Source organism: Taeniopygia guttata, chromosome 1 (genome assembly GCF_048771995.1).
Source record: "Taeniopygia guttata chromosome 1, bTaeGut7.mat, whole genome shotgun sequence".
In the NCBI taxonomy this organism is placed as follows: domain Eukaryota; kingdom Metazoa; phylum Chordata; class Aves; order Passeriformes; family Estrildidae; genus Taeniopygia; species Taeniopygia guttata.
The window spans coordinates 75,455,121-75,476,134 of record NC_133024.1 but is presented as its reverse complement, the minus strand read 5'-3'; the positions used below and the strand labels follow the sequence as shown (position 1 = coordinate 75,476,134).

Here is a 21,014-nt window from a genome sequence, read left to right as displayed (position 1 = left end):
CAAAAACTTTCCTGCATGATGTAGAAAGATAAATAGTATCCACTTACTTTCAGCCAGTGAAGTGTTTCTCTTTAGTTAGACTCTTGCACTTGATGATTACAAAAGCAATGGTAACAATTTCGTGATGCTCTGAACAAATTGAACAAATGACGGAACTGAAAATGAACAGATGTCTTTCACAGGTATGCTTGCTACCTCAGGTTGCTGGGTGTCCTTTTCAAGGGTTAACCATCATACTTTCTCCATAATATTATGCTAGAATCCTGCATTGTCAACTGCCATGCATGAACAAAGAGCTATTTAATGATTCCTTTGATTGCTTTCTATTGCTAGTATAGCTATCAGTAAAGCTTACCTTTTGCTGATGGGTATTTTACTTCCTTGCTAATGTTGGACCACCTTTGTTTTTTTCTTTCCATCTTCTTGTTTTCATATTTTTGTTTTATTTTTCGGCTGAACTACTCACATTAGGAGCCATTTGGAAATATACAGGTTGTCCATTTTATCTGTGCATTTTTTTATCAACTGAGTGTGCTTCTGAGAGTTCCAGGCCCTACTATTTTTGTTGAGTTCAGCATGATAAAATTCAGGTTTTTAAATTATTTTGTGAATTTTTTTATTTCAGAACTCTCTAATACCAAGCTTGGAAAAATACTGTTTGCTCCTACAATATGTCTGTTTGGTCGCCTGGAAAGCTTGAATAGTTATTTAAAATAAACTGATTTTATGTCTTATTTCTGATACACTGTGAGAAATGTGGAGTATACTAGCAAGATCTATTCTGAATCAGTTTCTTTAGGGGGAGGTGAGGATTTATATTATTAAATACTTTATTTTCCACAAATTTGAAACTGGCTTACAGGATCATTCTCAGTTTGCTTAGTTAACTTTAAAGTTTAAGATGACTCCAGTTTTTCTTGAAGCTCCATACAAATTCACTAAAACATGTACAGTCCTCTTTTGAGAGAATGTTCAACTAGAACATTTATTTTGGCATTTATCTGGACAGTCATATTTAGGTTAATATGGTTTAGGTTTTTTTTAAAACATGGAGAGATTAATTTTCCTCTGAAAGTGTTTTATGATAAGCCTGATAATTACAAACTTCACATACAACACACTGTGGCAGGGGAAGATAAAATAGTCATCCAGAACATTCATCAAAGGTAAAAAAGACAAATCGATGGTTTACCTTCAAAAGATGGAATGAATAAGGAAAGTAAAACTTTGTCTTTCTGTGAATGCTTAACATTTTCAGTGGTCTCTATCTGCAAATCTCTTTTTTCTAAGTCTCAGCTAATTTTAAAGTGGTCATTGTTTGCATGTTTTCCTTGCCTCTGTCCAGACAAATCCATGGCTCTCCATGCTGTAAAGTTGTGTACCATGGAGACAGTAATATGAACTTAAAATATGCAAATATGGTATGCACTTAGGTAATAATTTAGATGACCAAACAGCTTACTTTTTTGTAATGTATATCCAGGAAAACAAGCCATGAGGAAAGATTGAGAGTGATAAAAAATACATTGATATTACTGCAAAAAAAATCCTAGCCTGAATCTGAAATGTGGGTTTCCTAGAGTAAAACAGAACTGTATTTGTCTTAAGTATTCAGTGTTTATGATACTGCATTACTCTTCTTTTTAAGACTTAGAGTATTCTTCAGTTACAGTGCATGGGATGCTTAATGAAAATACCAATTTCATATAAAATAATTATTTTTTTTTAATAACATGATTGAGTGATACAAATATTTTATTTTAACAGATCACTTACAAGAATACCTGTAGACAAGAAAATGCAAAAAGAAATAGAAGAAAATCAGAAGGTTTGTTTTTATTTCTTTGGATGGACATTTGAACTACTATTGTATTGCTGCTTTTGGAGATTTTTTTTTTACTGCAGCAACTTTGACAGTTTTTGTTAAAGAAAAAGAACTAATTGTTCTAAAAATCTGTTGTGACACAGATTAACATTTAAATATGTAATTCAAGCATTTCACTTTCTGCTATTCGTGAAACTTTCTCCATTCTCTCTTTAGGTTTTACAGAATTAGGCAAGGCCAAACAATTTTCATGGAGTGTGTTGAGTTGAGTCACAGATTGTGTACTGGGAAAGCAAAATAGGTATCAGTTACTTTTTCTATGGCTATGGTGTTGAATCTAAGCCTGCTGCTTATGTCATGGTCAGCAAATGCGAACTTGGAGCTTTCACGCTCTCGGAATCACACATGCAGCTGTTCTGCAAGGTGTTTTGAACATCATCTGTGGCAGATGGTGGTTTTGTTTTCATCCTTGATTCACTGCATCATTTTTGCCTTGTACCGTGTGAGGAGTCCCTGTTCTGTGATTTTGACTGATTCGAGATTTATTCTGAGATACCCCTTAATGTTTGTTGAATTCATTGTCTGTCTCTGTTCAGTTTGGATTTTTTATTTCACATTGAGTGTTGCAAGTAAATGTCAGGCACCATTCTTGTAGGACTGGTCATGTGAAATGACATTAATGATTAGTCAAATGAAATTATTGGGAGAAGTAACTTAAAATTTGGAGCTGAAACAAATTACAGAGGATATGTGTGGTTGGTCAGCTGAATCACACCTATGATTCCATTAATATATTAACTACATTGAGAGGATTTTATGCACCTATCACACTAAGTTTTAATTTCATGCGAGGTCACATCCTTCCTGTAGTCTAAAGGCCTTTAAACAGCTAAAAGCTAAAATTTATTGAATTAAAGTAAAGAAACTTCTTGAACACAATAAATTGTCATGTGCATTCTTGAACTGCAGTACATCCATCTAGCAGCAGGAGAGATATGATCCCATGCTGTGTGTAACTGGATGATTCCCTCTCAAGATAATGAAAGTTGAATAGGAAATGCAACGGGAGGAAATAAAGTTATTACAAGTGAAAGACATGTGATGATTTAGGTATAATGAGTTGATACCTAAGCAAGAAATAGACAAAGAACTGCTATAGATAAAAGAAAAAAATAAAATCTCATTAAACTGAACTCAAAACTTACAATGCAATAATTTGCTGAAGTTTTACAAGAAAATACAATATTAATATGATCAGCCTTAAATTCTAGTGTTGGATGCCTAAATACTCCTTCCATCAACATTTTTATGATAAAGTCAATGCACTTCTAGAAATCAAATATCTAGCATCAAAATTGTATTAAGAATCTTGCCTCTGATCTATCAATATCTGTAAGCATCTGAAGGGAGGGTGTCAAGAAGATGGAGCCAGGCTCTTCTTCTCCATGGTGCTGAGCAATAGGATAAGAGGCAATGGGCAAAAACTGGTGAGTGGGGAAGTTCCATCTGAACATGAGGCAGAACTTCTTTACTTTGTGAGTGACTGAGCACTGAAACAGATTGCCCAGAGTGGTTGTGGAGTATCATTCCCTGGAGATATTCAAGACTGCATATCTGGACACTGTACTGTGCAATGTGCTTTAGGATAACCTTGTTTGGGGAGGGAGATTGGACCAGGTGACACACTGTGATCCCTTCCAACATTAACATTCTGCAGTTCATCTTGGTTCTTTTCTGATTTGCATTTTCTACTTACATTTAACTGTGTGAAAGTAACCACACTGCTTTACAGAAATGATACCATTTTCAGGATTCTCTCATTTTTGCTCTCATTTGTTCAGTTACAGCTTTATATCAGGAGTGACATACTGAGCCTGAGTTGCTGCTATAGGCAAGCTTTTCTTAAAGTACATTTTTTTTGTTCACATTTACTTTGTTTAGCAAATAGGAGCTAAACTGAAAAAAAAAAATACATCTTTCTCATGTGTATTTTTTGTGGTTTCTATTTCTCTGTTGGGAGTTAAGGCAGATCTGGAAATCTGACTGCTCCTTCTGTCATGAGTTAGAATACACTACTGCTGTTTCTCCTGTCAGTTATCTTGCTACAGACTGAATGGTGTTGTGCCTCAGAGCTCTCTCGGAAAATGATAATAGATGCTTTACTCCCTAAATACCACCTTCCTCTTGTATTTGTTTATTGTGGATCTTTTTTCTTCTTTGCCAAGCAAAGATATGCTATCCCTTTCTCTCTGTGTTCTTTCCATGGTCCGTTTGTTAGACAAGATTTTAAGTTTCTAGTCCATTTTTCCTAATTTTTTGAAACAGTTCGACTACAAGTTTTTCAGAATTGAGAGATATTAAGTCATTGAGAAAGCTGGTTTCAAGTGGAGTGACACATGTAAGGTTTCCCTTTGCTGTGTGGATGTATAGAAATAATTTTAAAACTTACAAGCTGTGTTTCTGTATGTGTGTATTTTCACTTTCTGTCAGCAAACACTGAGAATATGTCCTTTTCTCTGCCTTGGACAGGTAGGTTGTTTCCATTTGTATCTGTACACCTGAAGTATATTAAATAGCACTCATAAAATATGTGGTCATGATTTTTTCCAACACTCAGATAAAAGAAGAAATTGTGTGGAAAAGATTTGATGTGTCTGTTTTGCAGAATTGCTTAAGGGTGTTTCTATATGTTATTGTAGACATAGACCTAAATAAGTAAGCAGTACTATTTACTTTTTAGCATTTCCATGAAACACTTGGAATTCAACCTGGAGAAGCACGTTTGTTTCTGAATGGCCTTCATATTGACCTGGATTTTCAAGATCCCTTTAGGTAAGATGTACATTTTGTTTGAAGGTCACAGACTTACTGGGCAGTTGTGCTCCTGGTCCTAGTCTCACCTGTTGCATTTTGGGGGCAAGGAAGTGTTCCAGTAGGAGGAATACTAATTGACAGTGGTTTTGCTTGGAGTATGGGCATTATGTCAGTGACTGAGCACAATTAGTTGAGAATAGCCTTTTCTCTTTTCTATATTTTCGAATTTGCTTATAATTTTACAACTCATCATATAATATTAATTTGGAAATGAAAGGAATCTAACATGTGTTTGTAAAAAGGTGTGAAAAGCACTTTATAAAAAAGTAAGTAATGCTTTCATATCCCTCTTACTTGAAAATCAGGAAAATATAGACATGAAGGCAGTCACAAAGTCTTGCCAGCTGTGTTCTGCTGTGGAGTACTTCAGGGGGATTTTATTCTCAAATTTGAACTTTCAGATTGCAGCAGATGTTCCAGAGTCCCATTGGATCTTCTGGGAGGTTTAAGGGTGTGGCTGTGTGTTTCCTCTATGCTGAGTTCTGCCATGATACAGGCTTAAGAGTTCATGCGTGTCTCCATTACTTCCTTGCTTCTCTATTCACTTGCAAAGCTGCTTCCTAGAGTACTCCAGCTTGGATTTTGGCATCAGGCAGGACAGTGCAGCAAGAAAGTTTTCACTCTGCTGTCCTGCCACTTCTTACTAAAGACAGATAAAATTCCTTTGTATAAAATAGATCTAAATGAATAAATTTGTTGTAATTATGTTTTGAAATAAGTTAGAGGCATAGTGTTATTAACTGATGTTGTTTTAAACATTAGGCTGTGGGAGAATATAAAGAAAAAACATTCCTAAGACTATTAACATGAGGATTTTTTTTAGTTTTAAAAATAATTTTTATGTCATGACAAGAGGTCTTTGTAGACATATGTACTTTATCTTCCTGAAAAAGCATTTTAGAGACTCTTAAACTGGAAGGAAAAGTGATGCATGGCCTTCATGAACTTGGAATCAAAGGAGAGGCCCTGAGTAAATTTATGAGGTTGCATGTACATCCTAAAGATAATAATTATGCACTCGATATTCGTCACTCTTCAATAATAGTAAGTAACTAGAGTTATTTTTTTAGAGATTACATCTTTAATAATTCTCCATATGACACAGTTTTCCGTTTTTTTTTACCTCAGTTGAAATAGTCTGCATAAGGCCATATATCAATTAGCAGTTCAAAATGTTTTCAAGGGTAATATCTCTTCAGTATTTTGAGTAATTTTCTCAGGTTTATACCTTATTAAAATATTAAGATATAGGGTGTTTAATGGAAATGAAAAATACAGAGTAGTTGCACACTCCAAACTATAGAATTTGCCTTTTATAGCAATTAATGTAGCTACATAATACTATATATATCTCATATTATACAAGACTTCTAAGTGTACTTTACAAGTATGATAGGTGAATTTTGGGCCACTTAAATATATTATTTCTAGCTGTCCAATGACTGTGATTTTTACCCTTCTTCAAAATTTACACAGGTTTCATTACAAAGGTTATAACAGCAGGGGAAAAGGCACAAACCAGCACCACTACAGCACTAAAATATTACATTGCATCTGAAAGAGCCACTTTGACTCTTCTGTTTGCCCCAGCTTGCACAGAAAGGACTAGAAGAATAAACCAGCCACGTTGGCTGATTTATTCTTAATTGCTTATTTTGATCTATCTAACGTTCTGTTGCTGCAGTCTGAAGATAAATACTATGCTTGGATTACAAGATGGTTGTGCTGTGTTACACACATCTGTGTGATACATTGTTATGATGTTTGCATTGTGAAAGTAATTTTCACCGTTAAAAAAAAATAATTTTATTCACATCCTTATACACAGCACTAATGATCCTTTTTCCTTTTCCATCCACTATTAGTTTTATTGTGTACTGTAGATAAAAACAGTGTGATTAAAAAGAAAAAGAAAGATAAAATTTAGAAGCTATTTCCTGTTATTATTTAACAAAAGAGAGACATTTTATAGTATTATTATTCCCAGTGTTCGATGCACATTTTCTAAATGGTAGCCTTTTTTGTTTTAGTGGATTAATAATATAGAACAAGATCACAGCTATAGCACGTGGCCTGAAAGCTATCAGGAACTGCTAAAACCCTCATTTCCTGGATTTTTACATGAGATTAGGCGCAATTTATATAACTTGGTAAGTTTGGAGAACTTTGGTTTTTTTGCATGCTTTATATGTTAATATGTGGGCAGACAGTTTATTAAAAAATACACATGCTGGATTTATTGTTAAGTTTCCTATGTGGATCTGCTAAGAGTAGTGAATACTGCTTTTTCTAGTGAGTCACAGGTGGTTATTAGTTTGATTTGCAGATGAATTTGGGCACAGTTTTGTAAAGAGTTTTTATGTTCCTTTCCATGCTACACATAGAAAATTCACTACTATCAAAGCATGAGTGAAGGTAGTGATAGCTGTCCATGGTTTAGAGATGGTAAACTGAGGTACAAAGATATTTAAGTTATAAAGCATACTAATTATGAATGTATTGTAGCTTAATTTTTCCTCTGTAGATAGGATTGTGTCACTTAGTAAGCTAGGGAAGCAGCTATTGCTGATTTAAATTAGAAATTAGAAAAGGTAATCTTACGAACCATAGAATCATAAAATGGTTTGGGTTGTAATGGACCATTAAAGGTTACCTAGTCCCGCTCTCCTGCAATGACCAAAACTTCATCCAGCCTGTTCTTTAACAATTTAAATGGTGGTCCATCCACAGCTTCTCTGACCAACCAGTTCTCCTGTGACACCTTTGGTGTCTCACCATCTTCACTTCTTCATATTCAGTGAAAATCTGCCCTCTTTTAGTTTAAAATTGCTACCTCTTGTTCAATCACTACAGTGTCTCTACTACTGGTAAAAAAACCCTCTCCTTCTTGTAAGTCTCCCTATGCACATAGGAACAGTGCTCCAGATTCTGATTGGTTTTGTGGCCCTTCTTTGGACCCACTTGAGGTCCATGTCTTTCCTGTGCCGGGAACCCCAGAGGTAGATGCAGCACTCCAGGTGGGGTCTCACCATGGCACAGGGACAGAATCCCCTCCTTTGCCCTGCTGCCCACGCTGCTTTGGATGCAGCCCAGGACATGTTTGGCTTTCTGGCCTATGAGTGCACACTGCCAGCTCAAGTCCAGCCTCTCATCCACCAGCAACCCCCAAGTCCTTCTTGGCAGGGCTGTTCTCGATCTGTTCATCCCTCAGCCTGTGCTGATAAACAGGGAGTTGCTCCAGCCTAGATGTAGCACTTTGTACTCGGCCTTGTTGTAATTTGTGAGGTTCCCATGGACGCACTTCTTGAGCTTATCCAGGTCCCTCTGAACGGCTTCCCATCCTTCATGTGTGTCAGCTGCACCACTCAGCTTGGTGTCCTCTGCAAAGCTGTTGAGGGCACACTTTGGTCCCTTTGTCTTTGATGTGAAGTGATGCAAAGTTCCTGTGTAAAAAGACAATGAAAATACCAGCAATAGGTAAGAAAAAAGTGTAAGATGTGTGTAATATGAAGTAGCTTGCATTGCATATTCAGGTTTCATAAAAGAGCTGTATTATAGAAATCTATAACACACCATTTCAATATCATTTGAAGGGGGGTTTTCAAAATTTTTAAAGTTACCCTTCCTTATTTCAGCTACTGTAGCAAATTTGATTAATTGTAAGAGGAGTTTGCAGTGCAAAGTTTATAAATGAGGTCCAGTTAAATCTACATAAGGATAATTTGCCTATGCAGACACATCCCAGTTTTAGATTCTATGCATGTCTGGAAGATCTGAGTTTATACTCTAAGCTACACTAAGTGAATGAGTGACTACAAAGGTAGGCGAGACAGGAAGGAAGAAATCTTCCCAAAAGCTCAATTATTTACTTGAAGTTTTTAACCAAAATATTGTTGATTTATTTTTGTTTGGTTTTCACAACAGAAGAGAGTTTGTTAAAAGATGTAACAGAAAAATCAGCATTATATCTTTCTAAAATAAGTATGGAATTTATTAATAAAAGCAGAGTAATGGCACAGAGCCTTTCAAAGGAGGAAAGTTGGATGGATCACTTGGTTTGAAGTTCAGTGAATGGTTAAATCCTATTTTCACCGTTTGGTCCAGATTCCTTAATTCTGATGATTTTTTCATTTATAGTCTTAACGTTTTCTTACAATGAATGCTTTAAAAAATTGAAAACAGCTGGGGCATACAGTTTCTTTGGAAATGAATATTCTTGCCTTAGATTTTATGTTTGAAGAAAAAATAAAAACAGACATCAAGAATAAATATTGGATGCCTGATATGTTTTTTCTTCTTAGGTACTTTTTGTTGATCCTGTCCAAGAAGATACTGGTGATTATATGAAGCTGGCAGAATTATTCTATCATCATGATGTACCACTTAGGTAAGGAAAACTGAAAGTCTTGAGGAAAAATCTTTAAATAAGGATTCTTTCCTTTTTTCTTCTTCATCTTCTGTTCTACTAGACAAGGATGTGAATTCAGGTTAAATCCAATGTAACAACATTTTAATAAGGCACATTTGTTACCCATTTGTGTCAAGCTTACTCAGGTATTAAGTGTTCTTAAGCAAATAGATTGCAAGGTATGACATACATGAGTGTGTGTAAAATGAACTGCACAAGTCTGATAAAAATTTGTCTTGTGAAAGAGTCCCACTGGGTACCCTTGCAAAGTTGCATTCTAATAAAAATATTCGTTATGTAAAACATTCTTTCAAGGAATGTTTTCAATTTGAGAGAGAGAGACACTTCTGAGGAAGAGTCTGGTTGATCTGAGATACCTAATTGTAAAAAAAAGTGAATTGGTCTCAGAAATGGCTGTTTATTTCCACAGTTTATTAAAGAAGGATATCTAAGGTTCAGCAAGATGAATTGCATGTTAAATATTTAAAATCTTCCTGTGAAATGGCTTTTTGTGTCCTCAATAAATTACAGATGTTTCATTTTACTTGAAAATTTTACTAGTTCTGATCTTTTTTTGTAGTAGTTTTTCTTAATTTTTTATCATTCAATTACAAAAGCATAATGAAAGATAGATCACAGTGTTCTGTGTGTCTTCACAGAAAGTTTTGGGTTGGAAGTGACCATAAAGATAGTATGGCCTAGTCTCAGTCCAGGCTTTTTATATGAAAATAGTATCAGTGTACCACCTCCAATAGGCCTTTTTACCTCCCAAGCCTCATATCTCTTTGTGTTTTCTTTCAATTAATGGAAATGTAGAGATTAGTAGTAGATGTGTTTAAAAGTGATATGAGTGGAAAATGAACGGCAGTGTCAGAGTGGTGGAAGGCCCAGAAGGTTAAAAAGGCCAGAGAAGGGCTAGTAGGAGTGGCACATACTGACGATGGGACATCAGTACCCCAGCACATCTTCATGCCTCTACTCAAGTTATCTCTTGTCAGGAAAAATTAGACAAGCAATGCCCAGATTAAAAAAAAGATTTTAGCCATTAAGAGATGATGGCAGGAATGTAAGGAATCAAAACCTTCATATAGGTAAGGAGAGAAAGTACTGTGATTAAACCCTATTGACTCACAGAAATCTTAATTATTGTCAGCTGTAAAAGGTATTTGTAAAGTCAGTACATAGTTGGTAACCTAAGCATACTGCAGAGCTGATGTAGGATACCTGGCTGGCATCCTGTGTCAGCACACAGTCATAGGAACACCACCCAGGTACAGGGTTTTTATGTCTATGTGCTGGGCAGATCACTTGAATGCAAACATTTGGCTCTTCCATGATTGTATTAGAATTTGTGTGAAGCAGATATTGTGTTGAAATGTATGATCTCTTTTTATTTTTTTTTTTATAGAATTGGAATTGTTTTTATTTTAAGTACAAAAGAAGAAATTGATGGAAATGAAGATGCTGGAGTAGCTCTTTGGAGAACTTTTAATTACATTGCAGAAGAATCTGACACCTCTCAGGCCTTTATGTCGATAATTAATGTTAGTTCTTTCACAAGAAATCATCTATTTACTTCTGGTTTATAATTTATTAATAGTTAGGCTCTTGCTACCTTGTGATAACATGAGATGTATGCATTTACTTTATGCAGAAATTAAGTATTAAAAGCATGTATAGCATTAATAGTCTATAGAATAAGTTGCAGAAATACTTTCCTCTCGCAGAAACCAATTTTCTCTTGTAATTTTGCCTATCAATGGGCTTCCTTCAATAATATAAAAAAAGTAGATGTATGCCTTGCAGCTTTTACTATTAAGAAAAATTATTCTGTATTATTTGTGTTAATGTAATGGGCATGTCTTTGTGTTCTGTGTTTTTTGGAGTACAGGGATTTTAATGTCAACTCTGGCAGTCCTATAAGATTTGAAAAACCCTTTCTTATTGTCCAGTGTAGGAAGTGAAAAAAGTAAGATAATTTCTTTTCTTTAGTCATGCTTGAGCTGTCCATGGGTGCAGAAAACATAGAAGTACTCCAGGCTTGCAGCTTAATGAGACAGGTTAACTTTGAGAGAATGCAGATTCTCATAAGACAGGAATTTCAGAGATGAGAGGTGAATGGGGGAGAAATAAGGTGACCCATCTATGTAGAGGCTCTGTGGGTAAAAGTTAGAGAATATGCTATTTATACATAGCAATTTTTCTTCCCTTTGTTTTCTGATTTTATGTTTAGTGCTTAGAAAATGTCATGGTGTCATGGACAAACTTAGAGAGTTTAAGATTAAAGGAATTGAAGTAACTAGGAACACCTTGGAAGAGAAATCCACAAATGTTAGGGAGCTGACATGCATGGGTAACAATTATCCATGACTAGATCAAAAATATAATTTACAGTCTGCTTTTTAAAATGTATTCCTCTCTTTACTTTGTTTCGTAATATAAAAAGGGGGGATGATAAATATAGTTGAAAGATAGCAAAAACAGAAGCAAGAAAATAAAGTTTGAGCTATTCAGAGCTTTAGAGAAAAATATTGCTCCTCATTTGAAGAGAAATGAATAATTTTCACTTCAAATTTTTATTGTATGTTTGATGAAAGTAATAAGATATCATTCTATGAAATAAAATAATGGTAAGAAAAAATTATCACTAACTAGTTTAGGCTTGGATTTATATGGATTCAGGTAACTACCTATGTTAGTTAGTTTATAGAGAGAATTTAGATTACCTCTCCAAGTAGTAGAGAAAAATAACCTTTCACATTTAGCTCACATAGGTGTATTTCTTTGGCCACTTCAGATTTAGACTAAAGGTATAATGATCAATTGGAACAGTGCTCTAATAAAAAACCATGCATATGTGCAATGGTGATAATGGTGATAATTATAAAGCAGTATAAAAACTACAGTACAGCAATAAAAGCAATATGAAATTATACCAGTATAAAGTTTTCTAGTGCACTATAAAGAGATTATACTTATTGTTTATTTACTTCTATTAATTTTATCTCGTTGTTTGACAACTTACTACATTTTTAAATTTCTTTCGGTTATAATTCTTACAGATGTACCATGAAGTGAAAGATGGAAATGTTCTGACAGTAGATGGTGTGAAACATGTTCTTAGTAGTGAGTACCCCCATGCTAATGTTCAGAGTATCCTGGATGTTCATTCTGAATATGATGAAGGGAGGAAGGTACGTTGAGAGCTGTGCTGAGTAAGAAATACTGCAGTGTATACAACTCAATGCATTTACTAGCTGAAGGATTGCTAAATCTTAAAGCACCTTTGAGTGAAATTTTTCTTCAGCCACCATTCAGTCGTTAATGGAAATGTTGTAAAGGTTTCTGCATTACTACTCTCACTATGAAAATGGACTCTTGCCTGCTGCTTTCAGGAGTCACAAGTATTTTTCTAGTAGGCATGTCAAGGGGTCTCTCTTGAATTCTGCTTTCTTATCAAATAGAGTTTGACTTACAAACACAAAAACCTTTTGACCTTTTTTTAGGGTTCTTTCTGTGGTAAAAGCAGCTTTGACTGTCTCAGGGTTCTTCTCTGATGTTATTTGCTTTATTTTTATTTTTATTTAAAATAAAATAATAAGCTAAGAATGTTAAGCAAAATAAATTACAGTATCTCAGCAAGATGATAAAGCAAAAGTTCACAACAAAGTATAAATCTATAATTTAAATCCATAATTTCCTTTGTCATTCTATTTGACAAATGAGTCCCATCTGTCCTGTTAGGTTTCCAAATGCTTTCTGTTTTGTCACTGCCACTCATGACAAGGTGTGACAGTGAAGAGTGCTTGGAGACTAGAGTTCATCCTCTCTTGATACCAATTTCATTTTTTTACTACAGTCAGCTACAGTCTCTTTAATCCTGTGATATTTCTGATTTGATCAGGCAGGAGCAACCTTTTATAAGAAGAGTGGCCTGGGCCCACTGCCTCAAGCGCTGTTTAATGGCGTGCCCTTTCCCAGAGAGGAGATGGATGCGGCAGAGCTGGAGACGCTTATTCTTCAGAGGATTTTTGATGCCACCGGCTCCTTCCAGCGGGCAGTGTTCATGGTATGTTTAACATTTCTGAACAAGTGCAAGATGAGGTATTTGACAGTGAATTGTTTCAGTCATGCCTATATATTATGCTTTTTTATAATTAGATGGCTTGAAATTAGTAATATAGCACTTGCAGTTACATTGTTACAGTCATTTGTGGTCATAGTTTTGAAAGTGTATATTGAAATTATTCAAGGCTGAAGGATCAGTTAAGCATATAGTCATTATATGGAGTTTTTCAACCAGAAATGAGAATGTACTGAAAGTGTTCATTGAAAAATATGTATCTTATATTTTGAAATGCTGTCCGTGTGATATTTATATGGTTTTGACCTGACATTGTCCATAACTTGGTGTGTATAGGAACTTTAAGCTCAATTGAAAGATTGTACAAATACTTGGACATTGTCTTGAAAATCTGTCTTAAAAGTACGGATTTTACATTTTTCTCTTACTCCAGGGTTTGTTAGATGATCATGTAAATGCAGTGGATTTTCTTATGGATCAGAACAATGTAGTTTCCCGTATAAACCCCAGTATTCTTGGAGCAGAAAGAAGATACATACCTTTCAGATTCACTTCTGGTAACTCCTTTTCTTGGATATTGTTGTGATTTGCGGGTTGTTTTTTGGTTTTGGTATCATATTTTAAAGTCTAATACTTTGTGGTTTACATTATGCAGTTCCATTCCATGTGGAAGACTTCTCTACTTTCTCCTTTTTGGACTCACAAGATAAAAGTGCTGTAATTTCAGATAATATGAAGTATTTAACGAAAAAAGGTAATTAATTTTCTCTATGGGTTGTCTGTCTGTATATCACTATTACAAATTAAAATTTACCAGTAAAATACCCCAAGTAAGTCAATATTCCAAGGATTCTATGTAAATTAAATATTTCTCCATATCCCAATATCATCTTTCAGGAAGCAGAGCATACCTGAATGTTATAAACATAAATTATAATTAACAGGGTAGTTATTTTTTTGTAGCTTTGAAACGGGGTGGATGTTGTGGCTAGTTGTTTTTGTTTTACAAACATGAGGTTAAAAAGCTTTACAAGACTTTTGCAATTTTGAAGGTAGACTCAGCTTCTATAATATATGGTTCTATTTGATGATATTGAAGTCTGGTTTTCAAATGACCCTTACTTGCAGCATTGTCAAGTGCAGAATGTATAGAGTTTGTATGTTTATACCAAAATCAGGAATTTCTAAATTTAAGAAATAATTTATAATGTTTCTAATTTATTAACATTAAGTATCTCCTTATTTTCCCTCTAGTTAGATAATTTAATTTTGCTGAATGAGCCTTTGTTTGTCTATAGAAAATAAATAAAATTTATATTCTGATGATTTATAACTCATTTATAGATTTTGTCTTTAGTTAAAACTAAAATGTTTTTGTACATTTCAAATGCTTTTTGACAAAGTGTTCTCATTGTGTATGCAAGTACTTTTCCTTGAGTGAGAAGAAATTACCACAATGGGGTCATAATTCTACATGAAATTTCACAATAGTCTGTGCTTTATGAAACAGCTGCTCATCTACCTCAGTCCAAGGGGCGCAATAACCCTGTTAATAAAGTACTTTCTTTCAGTGATTTTTATGTGGTATTTACAGAGTTTTGCTTAATTCATTATCAGAAAGAAATACCAAACACTTAAATTTCTTTAAAATAAACTTATTTGGCTCTTTGATTTGACTATCTTGTTCTCTACAAACACAGGGACATCCCAGTGAGCTGTCAAATGAGTGGCTTTCAATCTCTGTAGGATTATTTCTACAGTCGAGATCTCTTGTGTAACGTGTATGACCTTTAAGCTGTATTTCAAATCTCTCTCCCCAGTGTGTTTCTCTAAACCACAACAACCTTTTCCTAGCATCTCACCAGAACCCTGGAAAAGTTCTGTCCGTATGCATTATGTTTTAGGGGTAGACCTGAGTAGACTGATATTCTTCTACAGATAATTTTGCAGAATTTTTCACCCACCATTGCTCTTCTGTGACAAGTAAAGAACGGGAAACCATAGAGCAAGAAAAACAGAAATTACCTGCATGTACACTTACTTTCCTTGAACTGTGCTTAGTATATTCCCATTTGTGTCCAGAAATGATAAGATATTTCCTGCCTTTAGTTGAAGGAGTTTCCTTTGCTGCCAGGGAAAATGACTGGCTTAGTTTATGTGGTCCTGTAAGTACTTAATTCTTTTCATTTCTGGCTATATGATCAGTCTTTATCAAATGTTCACAACCTCTGGTAAAGCACATTTTGTTAACTGAAACTAATTGTTTAGGGCCCTCTTGTCTCAATGCTGTAACAGTGGATCAGTTCTTTTAGTCTCTCTTCTATTAATGTGATAAATTGCCTTCAAAGAATCTTACTTCAATTCAGAGGGCAAAAGATTCTGATGTGGCAAAGATTATTCTTACTGTTGAAGTCAGCAGTCAAACATACACATGAATTTAGAAATTACAAACAGAATGAATTTGTTTTTCGTTAGTCATGGGAAGATTCTGCAGAACATAAAACAGGATTGTCTTTATTTTCAGATGAAGATGCATTGTATGCTGTTACTGTCTGGATTGTTGCAGATTTTGATAAGCCAGCTGGTAGACAACTGCTTTCTAATGCCTTGAAAAGCCTGGTGAGTTTCTAGCAGATTTTACTAAAATAGTTATTATGAATATGTTCTTAACAACTCTCTCTGCACATTCAAAAATCATACTCTTAAATAAAAGTGTAGCAACATAGTTGTTGTTCAGGTGTAGCCCAGAATGTTACCTGGAAGGACTTTGGGATACTGCCTGTTGATGTGAACCATTAAGCAGTGTTCTCTTGTATTCTATGGGAATGAAGCAACCATTTTCCCCTGTACTGTTTGTGTGCTTCCAAGATCAATTTTCATGTGTGTTTTAATATGCTCCTCCTACCATCCACATTTATGAGTTTGCTTATTTTTAAGTTCTTCTGTGTTAATAATAAGATTTAAAGTATGAATGTATGAAATACAAATATACTTCAGAAAGTATAAATGTCAAGTCAGTATAAGTGACAAAAAGACCCTCTGTTTGGGGCAGGTTAAAAGAGTACTTAAAATGAAATCGGGAAAGCATCTAGATTTTCTAATCAGAAATGAAATAGGAAACACCTAAGGGAATTAGAAAATTGGAATGTTGCCAAAAGAATGTGATAACAACTATATCTTAGAAAGAGGCTTTAAAAAAGATTAAGAAGACTATTCAGTACAAGTCCTTGCTACAGAAAAACATTTAATTTCTTGAACTGCTTGATTTATGTCTGAGGCTTGACAGATGTACTCCCTCTGTAGCTTCATTTTTTAACCCTCTTCAGCAGGGGAAATGTGCCACAGCTCTGATCTAAGAGGTGAGAACCACCTGGGCAAATCCCTTTGTGTTGGTGAGAAGAATCTAGGAAAAAATCCCAAAACATTAGATAAATTTCACATGTTGCTTGGTCTAGTAATTTTCAAATTTCATGAGAAATAAAATGAATCAGTATTTTTTTAAGTCCATTGATTTGTATTGAGGTTATTTACTCGTTTCTAGTCCATTTTCTCTCTCAAGTCAGGGTCTAATATAATTTCTGATAGTAACAGAACTGGCACAGTCACCGCTTGCTCATGACTTGCCATCAGCATTTGAAGTAAAGCATACAAAAAGCCTAGGAGTGAAAATGGCTGAAGGAAATACTCTTGCTATTCCAGTTAATACATGCTAATTTGAAAACTCAGATAGATTTTTACTTGCTTTGGAAAAAAGCTTAAGCTGTCTTAGCTGGAGAAACCTCTTGAGGTCATCCAGTTCAGCCTCTCACTCAAAGTGGAATTATTGCCTTCATTACATCAGGTCAGCTATAGGTGTGTTTGAAGGATTTCTGAAAATCTCCAAGGAGGTGACTGTCCCTTCCCTTTTCAAATTACTCCAGTGTTGCTCTGCCTTCCTGTTGTAGTTCTTTTCTGCCAAGCCAAAGTTTGTGTGCATTACCCCTTGTTACACTCTTTGCTGATAGCAGGAAGGGTTCAGCCCTGTCACATTTTTCACTCCCCCTTCAGTAACTGTTGGTTGCTGTGCAAGTTCTCTGTAATCTTCTCTCTGCCAGGTGGAACAAGCCCAGATTCTTCAGTGCTTCCTCATAATTTTCTGATTATCTTGGAAGCAGTTTGTGAAAGCCTCTCCAGTGCTGAATACCAGTGATTGCATTCCTTATTTTTTTGTTCCTTCCTGCCGTTGGAGTTCATTTACCTTTTCTTCAGTTAATGGTGTTATTTGATCCTGCCTTAGAATCATCACACTCCCTGGTAAAATTTGAGTGGCATCACTGATTTTTAGCAAGTGAAAGATTCTGCTCCTGCTGAACATTAGAAGAGTGATAAGTGGATAAATTCTCTTGCACTTATTTTATGCTTAGTTCAATAATTTTTGAAAAATAGACAGACAAAAAAAATAGACAGACATATAAAACTAGTTCTGAAGTCCATAAATGAATACTTGTTTATATCTTTTGTACAAAATGCTCAAAGGCAGCTGTTCTATTAAAAAAGCTTAATACTTCTATTTAAAATATTTATCACAGAATAGGTAAATCCTTACTAATAATATTTTTACTCACAGTTGGAGTTCTGAAATAGTCATTGTTGTATCTTTTCTAAAGACAAATAGCTGCAAAAAATTAAATACTAGCATTTCGTATAGTTATAAATTATATGAATACATTAGGTAAGAGCAGATGGAAGTGTAAAATTACTTATTGTTCTGTGTTTTCTTTGCAGAAAACAAGCAGTCATACACGAGTTGGGATTTTGAACAATCCTTCATCAAAAATAAAGGAAGATAACACAGCCATTGCAAGAGGAATTTTGGCTGCTTTTTTTACTCAAAACAACAGCAACTTAAAAAGTTTCCTAAGTAAACTCAGTAAGGAAGAGACAGCAAAATCCCTTGCTGCTGGAACTAAAATTGTTAAATTCCTCATCCCAGTGAGTACAAGCTAAATTAGATTACTTCCTTTTTTAATATACATATATCTTATTGGAAGGAGGTGGTGAGAATAATAGTGTTTGGCTGAATAGCATGAAGTTTATTACTCATACACCTTTCTTCTCAAGCAGACTTGGATTTTTGATTACTTTCATGTGATTGAAGAATATAGAATTTTTTTATCAGGAGAAAATATGAGAGTAATGAAAAAATTGAGAATAGAGGTACCAGATAATTGAGACCAAAATAGTTTAATTTTTGATTTTTTTAATAGTGCTGTCATTTAGTTAAAATTACAGTATTAATGTTTTTCAAGAATTTAGACTTCAGAGAAAGTTAAGACTACATGAGAGTGGAGCTGAGTTATGAAATAACAGCTGCTAACTACTGTTTTTTGTCTCAGAAGGAGTTGTAAATATTGTAAATATTAGTATTTTTAAGTAGGAAGTGTTGGAAGACTAAGAAAACTCTCTGGAACCATATTAGAAAATGTATATTTTTGAGTCATGCTCTTGTTTCATTGTTTAATAAATTTTGAAAGACATAAAGGTCTCTAATGAAGTTGTGTAAGCTGTTACTAATTCATGTCATTTTATTAATTGTATCTGAATTAATCTGTTGGCTTGGTCTGTTTATTACTAATGAAGAGCTTCATATCAGAATAATTCTGACACAGTTCCAATGTAAGTTTCGGCATGTTTTTCCCTACTTTGAAAATGGATTTGTGTGTCTTTTTGGATGATGTTGGCTTCCCCAAAATATGTTCAAATTGTATCAATAGCCATATTAGAATGGCTGTTAGATTTTTAGAATAATTACAGATTTTTGTATATAGTTTCCTAAAAGTGGAAATACAGTTGAGTTGTTGACAGAGCATTTCTTTTCGTGCAGCTGTTGTGTTGGATCATGGAAAAATTGCTTAAGCTCAGACTCAGCTTTGCTCTCATGGTTATTCACAGTTGCCCCAGGATACAAACTGCACTCTAGGTGGTTGTGAGATGTGGCTCACCACCAGCAGTTATGTGCTTACACTGAAGCTGAGGTGGCTGTTCCACTTTGATATCTGGTTTTACCACATAACTTGAAGAAAATCTTTGATTTTCTCACCTGTTACAAAATTTATTTTTGCTGAATCATTCTAGCATCTCATGCTTTACCTTTGCTTTAGGGAATGGATGGTGATACTTTTGAGAAGAAGTACAACACTTTAGGACTGGATTTAATTAAAACTCAACAAATGTTCTGTCAGGAGGTTCTGAAGCTGCTTCCTGGGCAAATGGCTGTTATTAGCAATGGCAGGGTAAGAAGGAAATTAAGTCTCTCAATCTTTTTTTAGGATTTTTTTACTTCTAGAACTTCAGTTTCAGACTAAAGAAAATGCATTGTATTGATTTCCCATTTATTCAGACAGTTGTTAGAGAATGGTATGAATGTTTGCCTTGCTTTTTTATTTTGTTTACTCCTAATTTGTTCATTAACTCCATTCCATTGAAGCTACTATGTGTGTATGTCATTCTCACAGCTATTTTAGAGTTAATCTGACAAAATTCTCAAAATAGGTTACTATCTGATTTATTATTTGTGAAGTTTAAGAATAACTTTTGATCCTGAAATTGCTTTTATTTTACTATGTAAATAAATGTATTTAAATTACACTGAGTAGGTTAGTATTTCAATCTCTAAAACACCACATTTTAATAAATACTATGTTCTTTGGTAGTCTTAATTCTTAAATGCAGATAAAAGCAATCTTGTTGTTGAAGTTCTTGTAAGTATATGCTGAAACAAATAACCTTAATTACAGCTTGTCAACAGACTACCTGTGATCAAAAAATACAATGTTGCATTCAATATTTAGTGCTTGTTAAATGACAGTCAATGCCTTACATTACAAATACAATTAACAAACTACATTTTAATTCTGTTTTTGGTTTACTCCACCATTTGAAAGAAACAGACAGAAAACTATGCTGGCATCTCATAACTGGCAACTCTTTAAATTTAGTGAGTTTAGTTACTCTTATGCATCCTAAATGCTTCTGAGATGCAACTGAAATACTGCTAAGAAACCCACAGAAAGCAATTTTGTTGATGAAGCCTTAAAGAATTGTTGGCTTTTTTGCGTCAGCTCCCTCATAACTAAATAAGTGAATTTATTTTATAAATTATTATTACTGTTGTCCATGCCTAAAAAAGTTCAATTAATGTAATATTTTATGTTTTGGGGAAATAAGTTCATGAAAATATTTGGATTAATTCAATAATGTATATTAATGTCTCTGTGTTTTCACTCTAAACTATTACTTTTAAAAAGACATGGGATAACTTTAATTTCTGTTTCTATTTCATCACAGAAGTTTTGCTTTCATGAGCAAATTATTTTTTTCTAATTGATTTCTCCAAATTACCATAGTGTTTCATAATTACACTGTGGTTTCATCTAGCTCATGCATCATTAACTAAAAAAAAAAACAAAAGTGGAATTTGTTATATAACCTCTCATTTATAGGAAGCAGTTGAATTTTGAAGAAGAGGCATTCAGTACCCAACTTATATAATGAGATTCTACATCCTGGGAGCCCTGTAGGCTATTGGAGCTGTCTTGGGTCAATTTGGCCTGATAGACTGAGTAGGAAATCCAAACAACATCCTCAAAGCTATTTTCTGGGATTTCAAGGCACTTTCCTTTCTTTCAGACACCACACCAAAAAATGTAGTAATCCTGTATCCACTCATATTATGCTTTTTGTATCCTTTCCCATTCTTTCTATCCATTCTGCTTCATTTGACAAGTGGTAGAAGGATAGGATATATGTCCATAGAATTAAAAAACTAAAGAGTGTGGAAGACA

At 34.4% G+C, this 21,014-nt stretch overlaps 1 protein-coding gene across 4 annotated transcripts in view; it reads left to right on the top strand.

The window, feature by feature from the left end:
• The window catches only part of UGGT2 (UDP-glucose glycoprotein glucosyltransferase 2), a 76,925-nt gene that overhangs the window by 26,104 nt on the left and 29,807 nt on the right, over nucleotides 1-21,014 (top strand). For all 4 annotated transcript variants that reach the window (XM_002196765.7, XM_030276202.4, XM_072931304.1 and 1 more), the window contains 13 exons: nucleotides 1,768-1,828; nucleotides 4,566-4,657; nucleotides 5,593-5,743; nucleotides 6,730-6,849; nucleotides 9,001-9,086; nucleotides 10,516-10,651; nucleotides 12,170-12,301; nucleotides 13,012-13,176; nucleotides 13,625-13,748; nucleotides 13,847-13,945; nucleotides 15,716-15,810; nucleotides 17,956-18,162; nucleotides 19,332-19,463. In XM_002196765.7, the coding sequence (XP_002196801.6) occupies nucleotides 1,768-1,828; nucleotides 4,566-4,657; nucleotides 5,593-5,743; nucleotides 6,730-6,849; nucleotides 9,001-9,086; nucleotides 10,516-10,651; nucleotides 12,170-12,301; nucleotides 13,012-13,176; nucleotides 13,625-13,748; nucleotides 13,847-13,945; nucleotides 15,716-15,810; nucleotides 17,956-18,162; nucleotides 19,332-19,463 (1,600 nt within the window). The remainder of the gene's footprint in view (nucleotides 1-1,767; nucleotides 1,829-4,565; nucleotides 4,658-5,592; nucleotides 5,744-6,729; nucleotides 6,850-9,000; nucleotides 9,087-10,515; nucleotides 10,652-12,169; nucleotides 12,302-13,011; nucleotides 13,177-13,624; nucleotides 13,749-13,846; nucleotides 13,946-15,715; nucleotides 15,811-17,955; nucleotides 18,163-19,331; nucleotides 19,464-21,014) is intronic.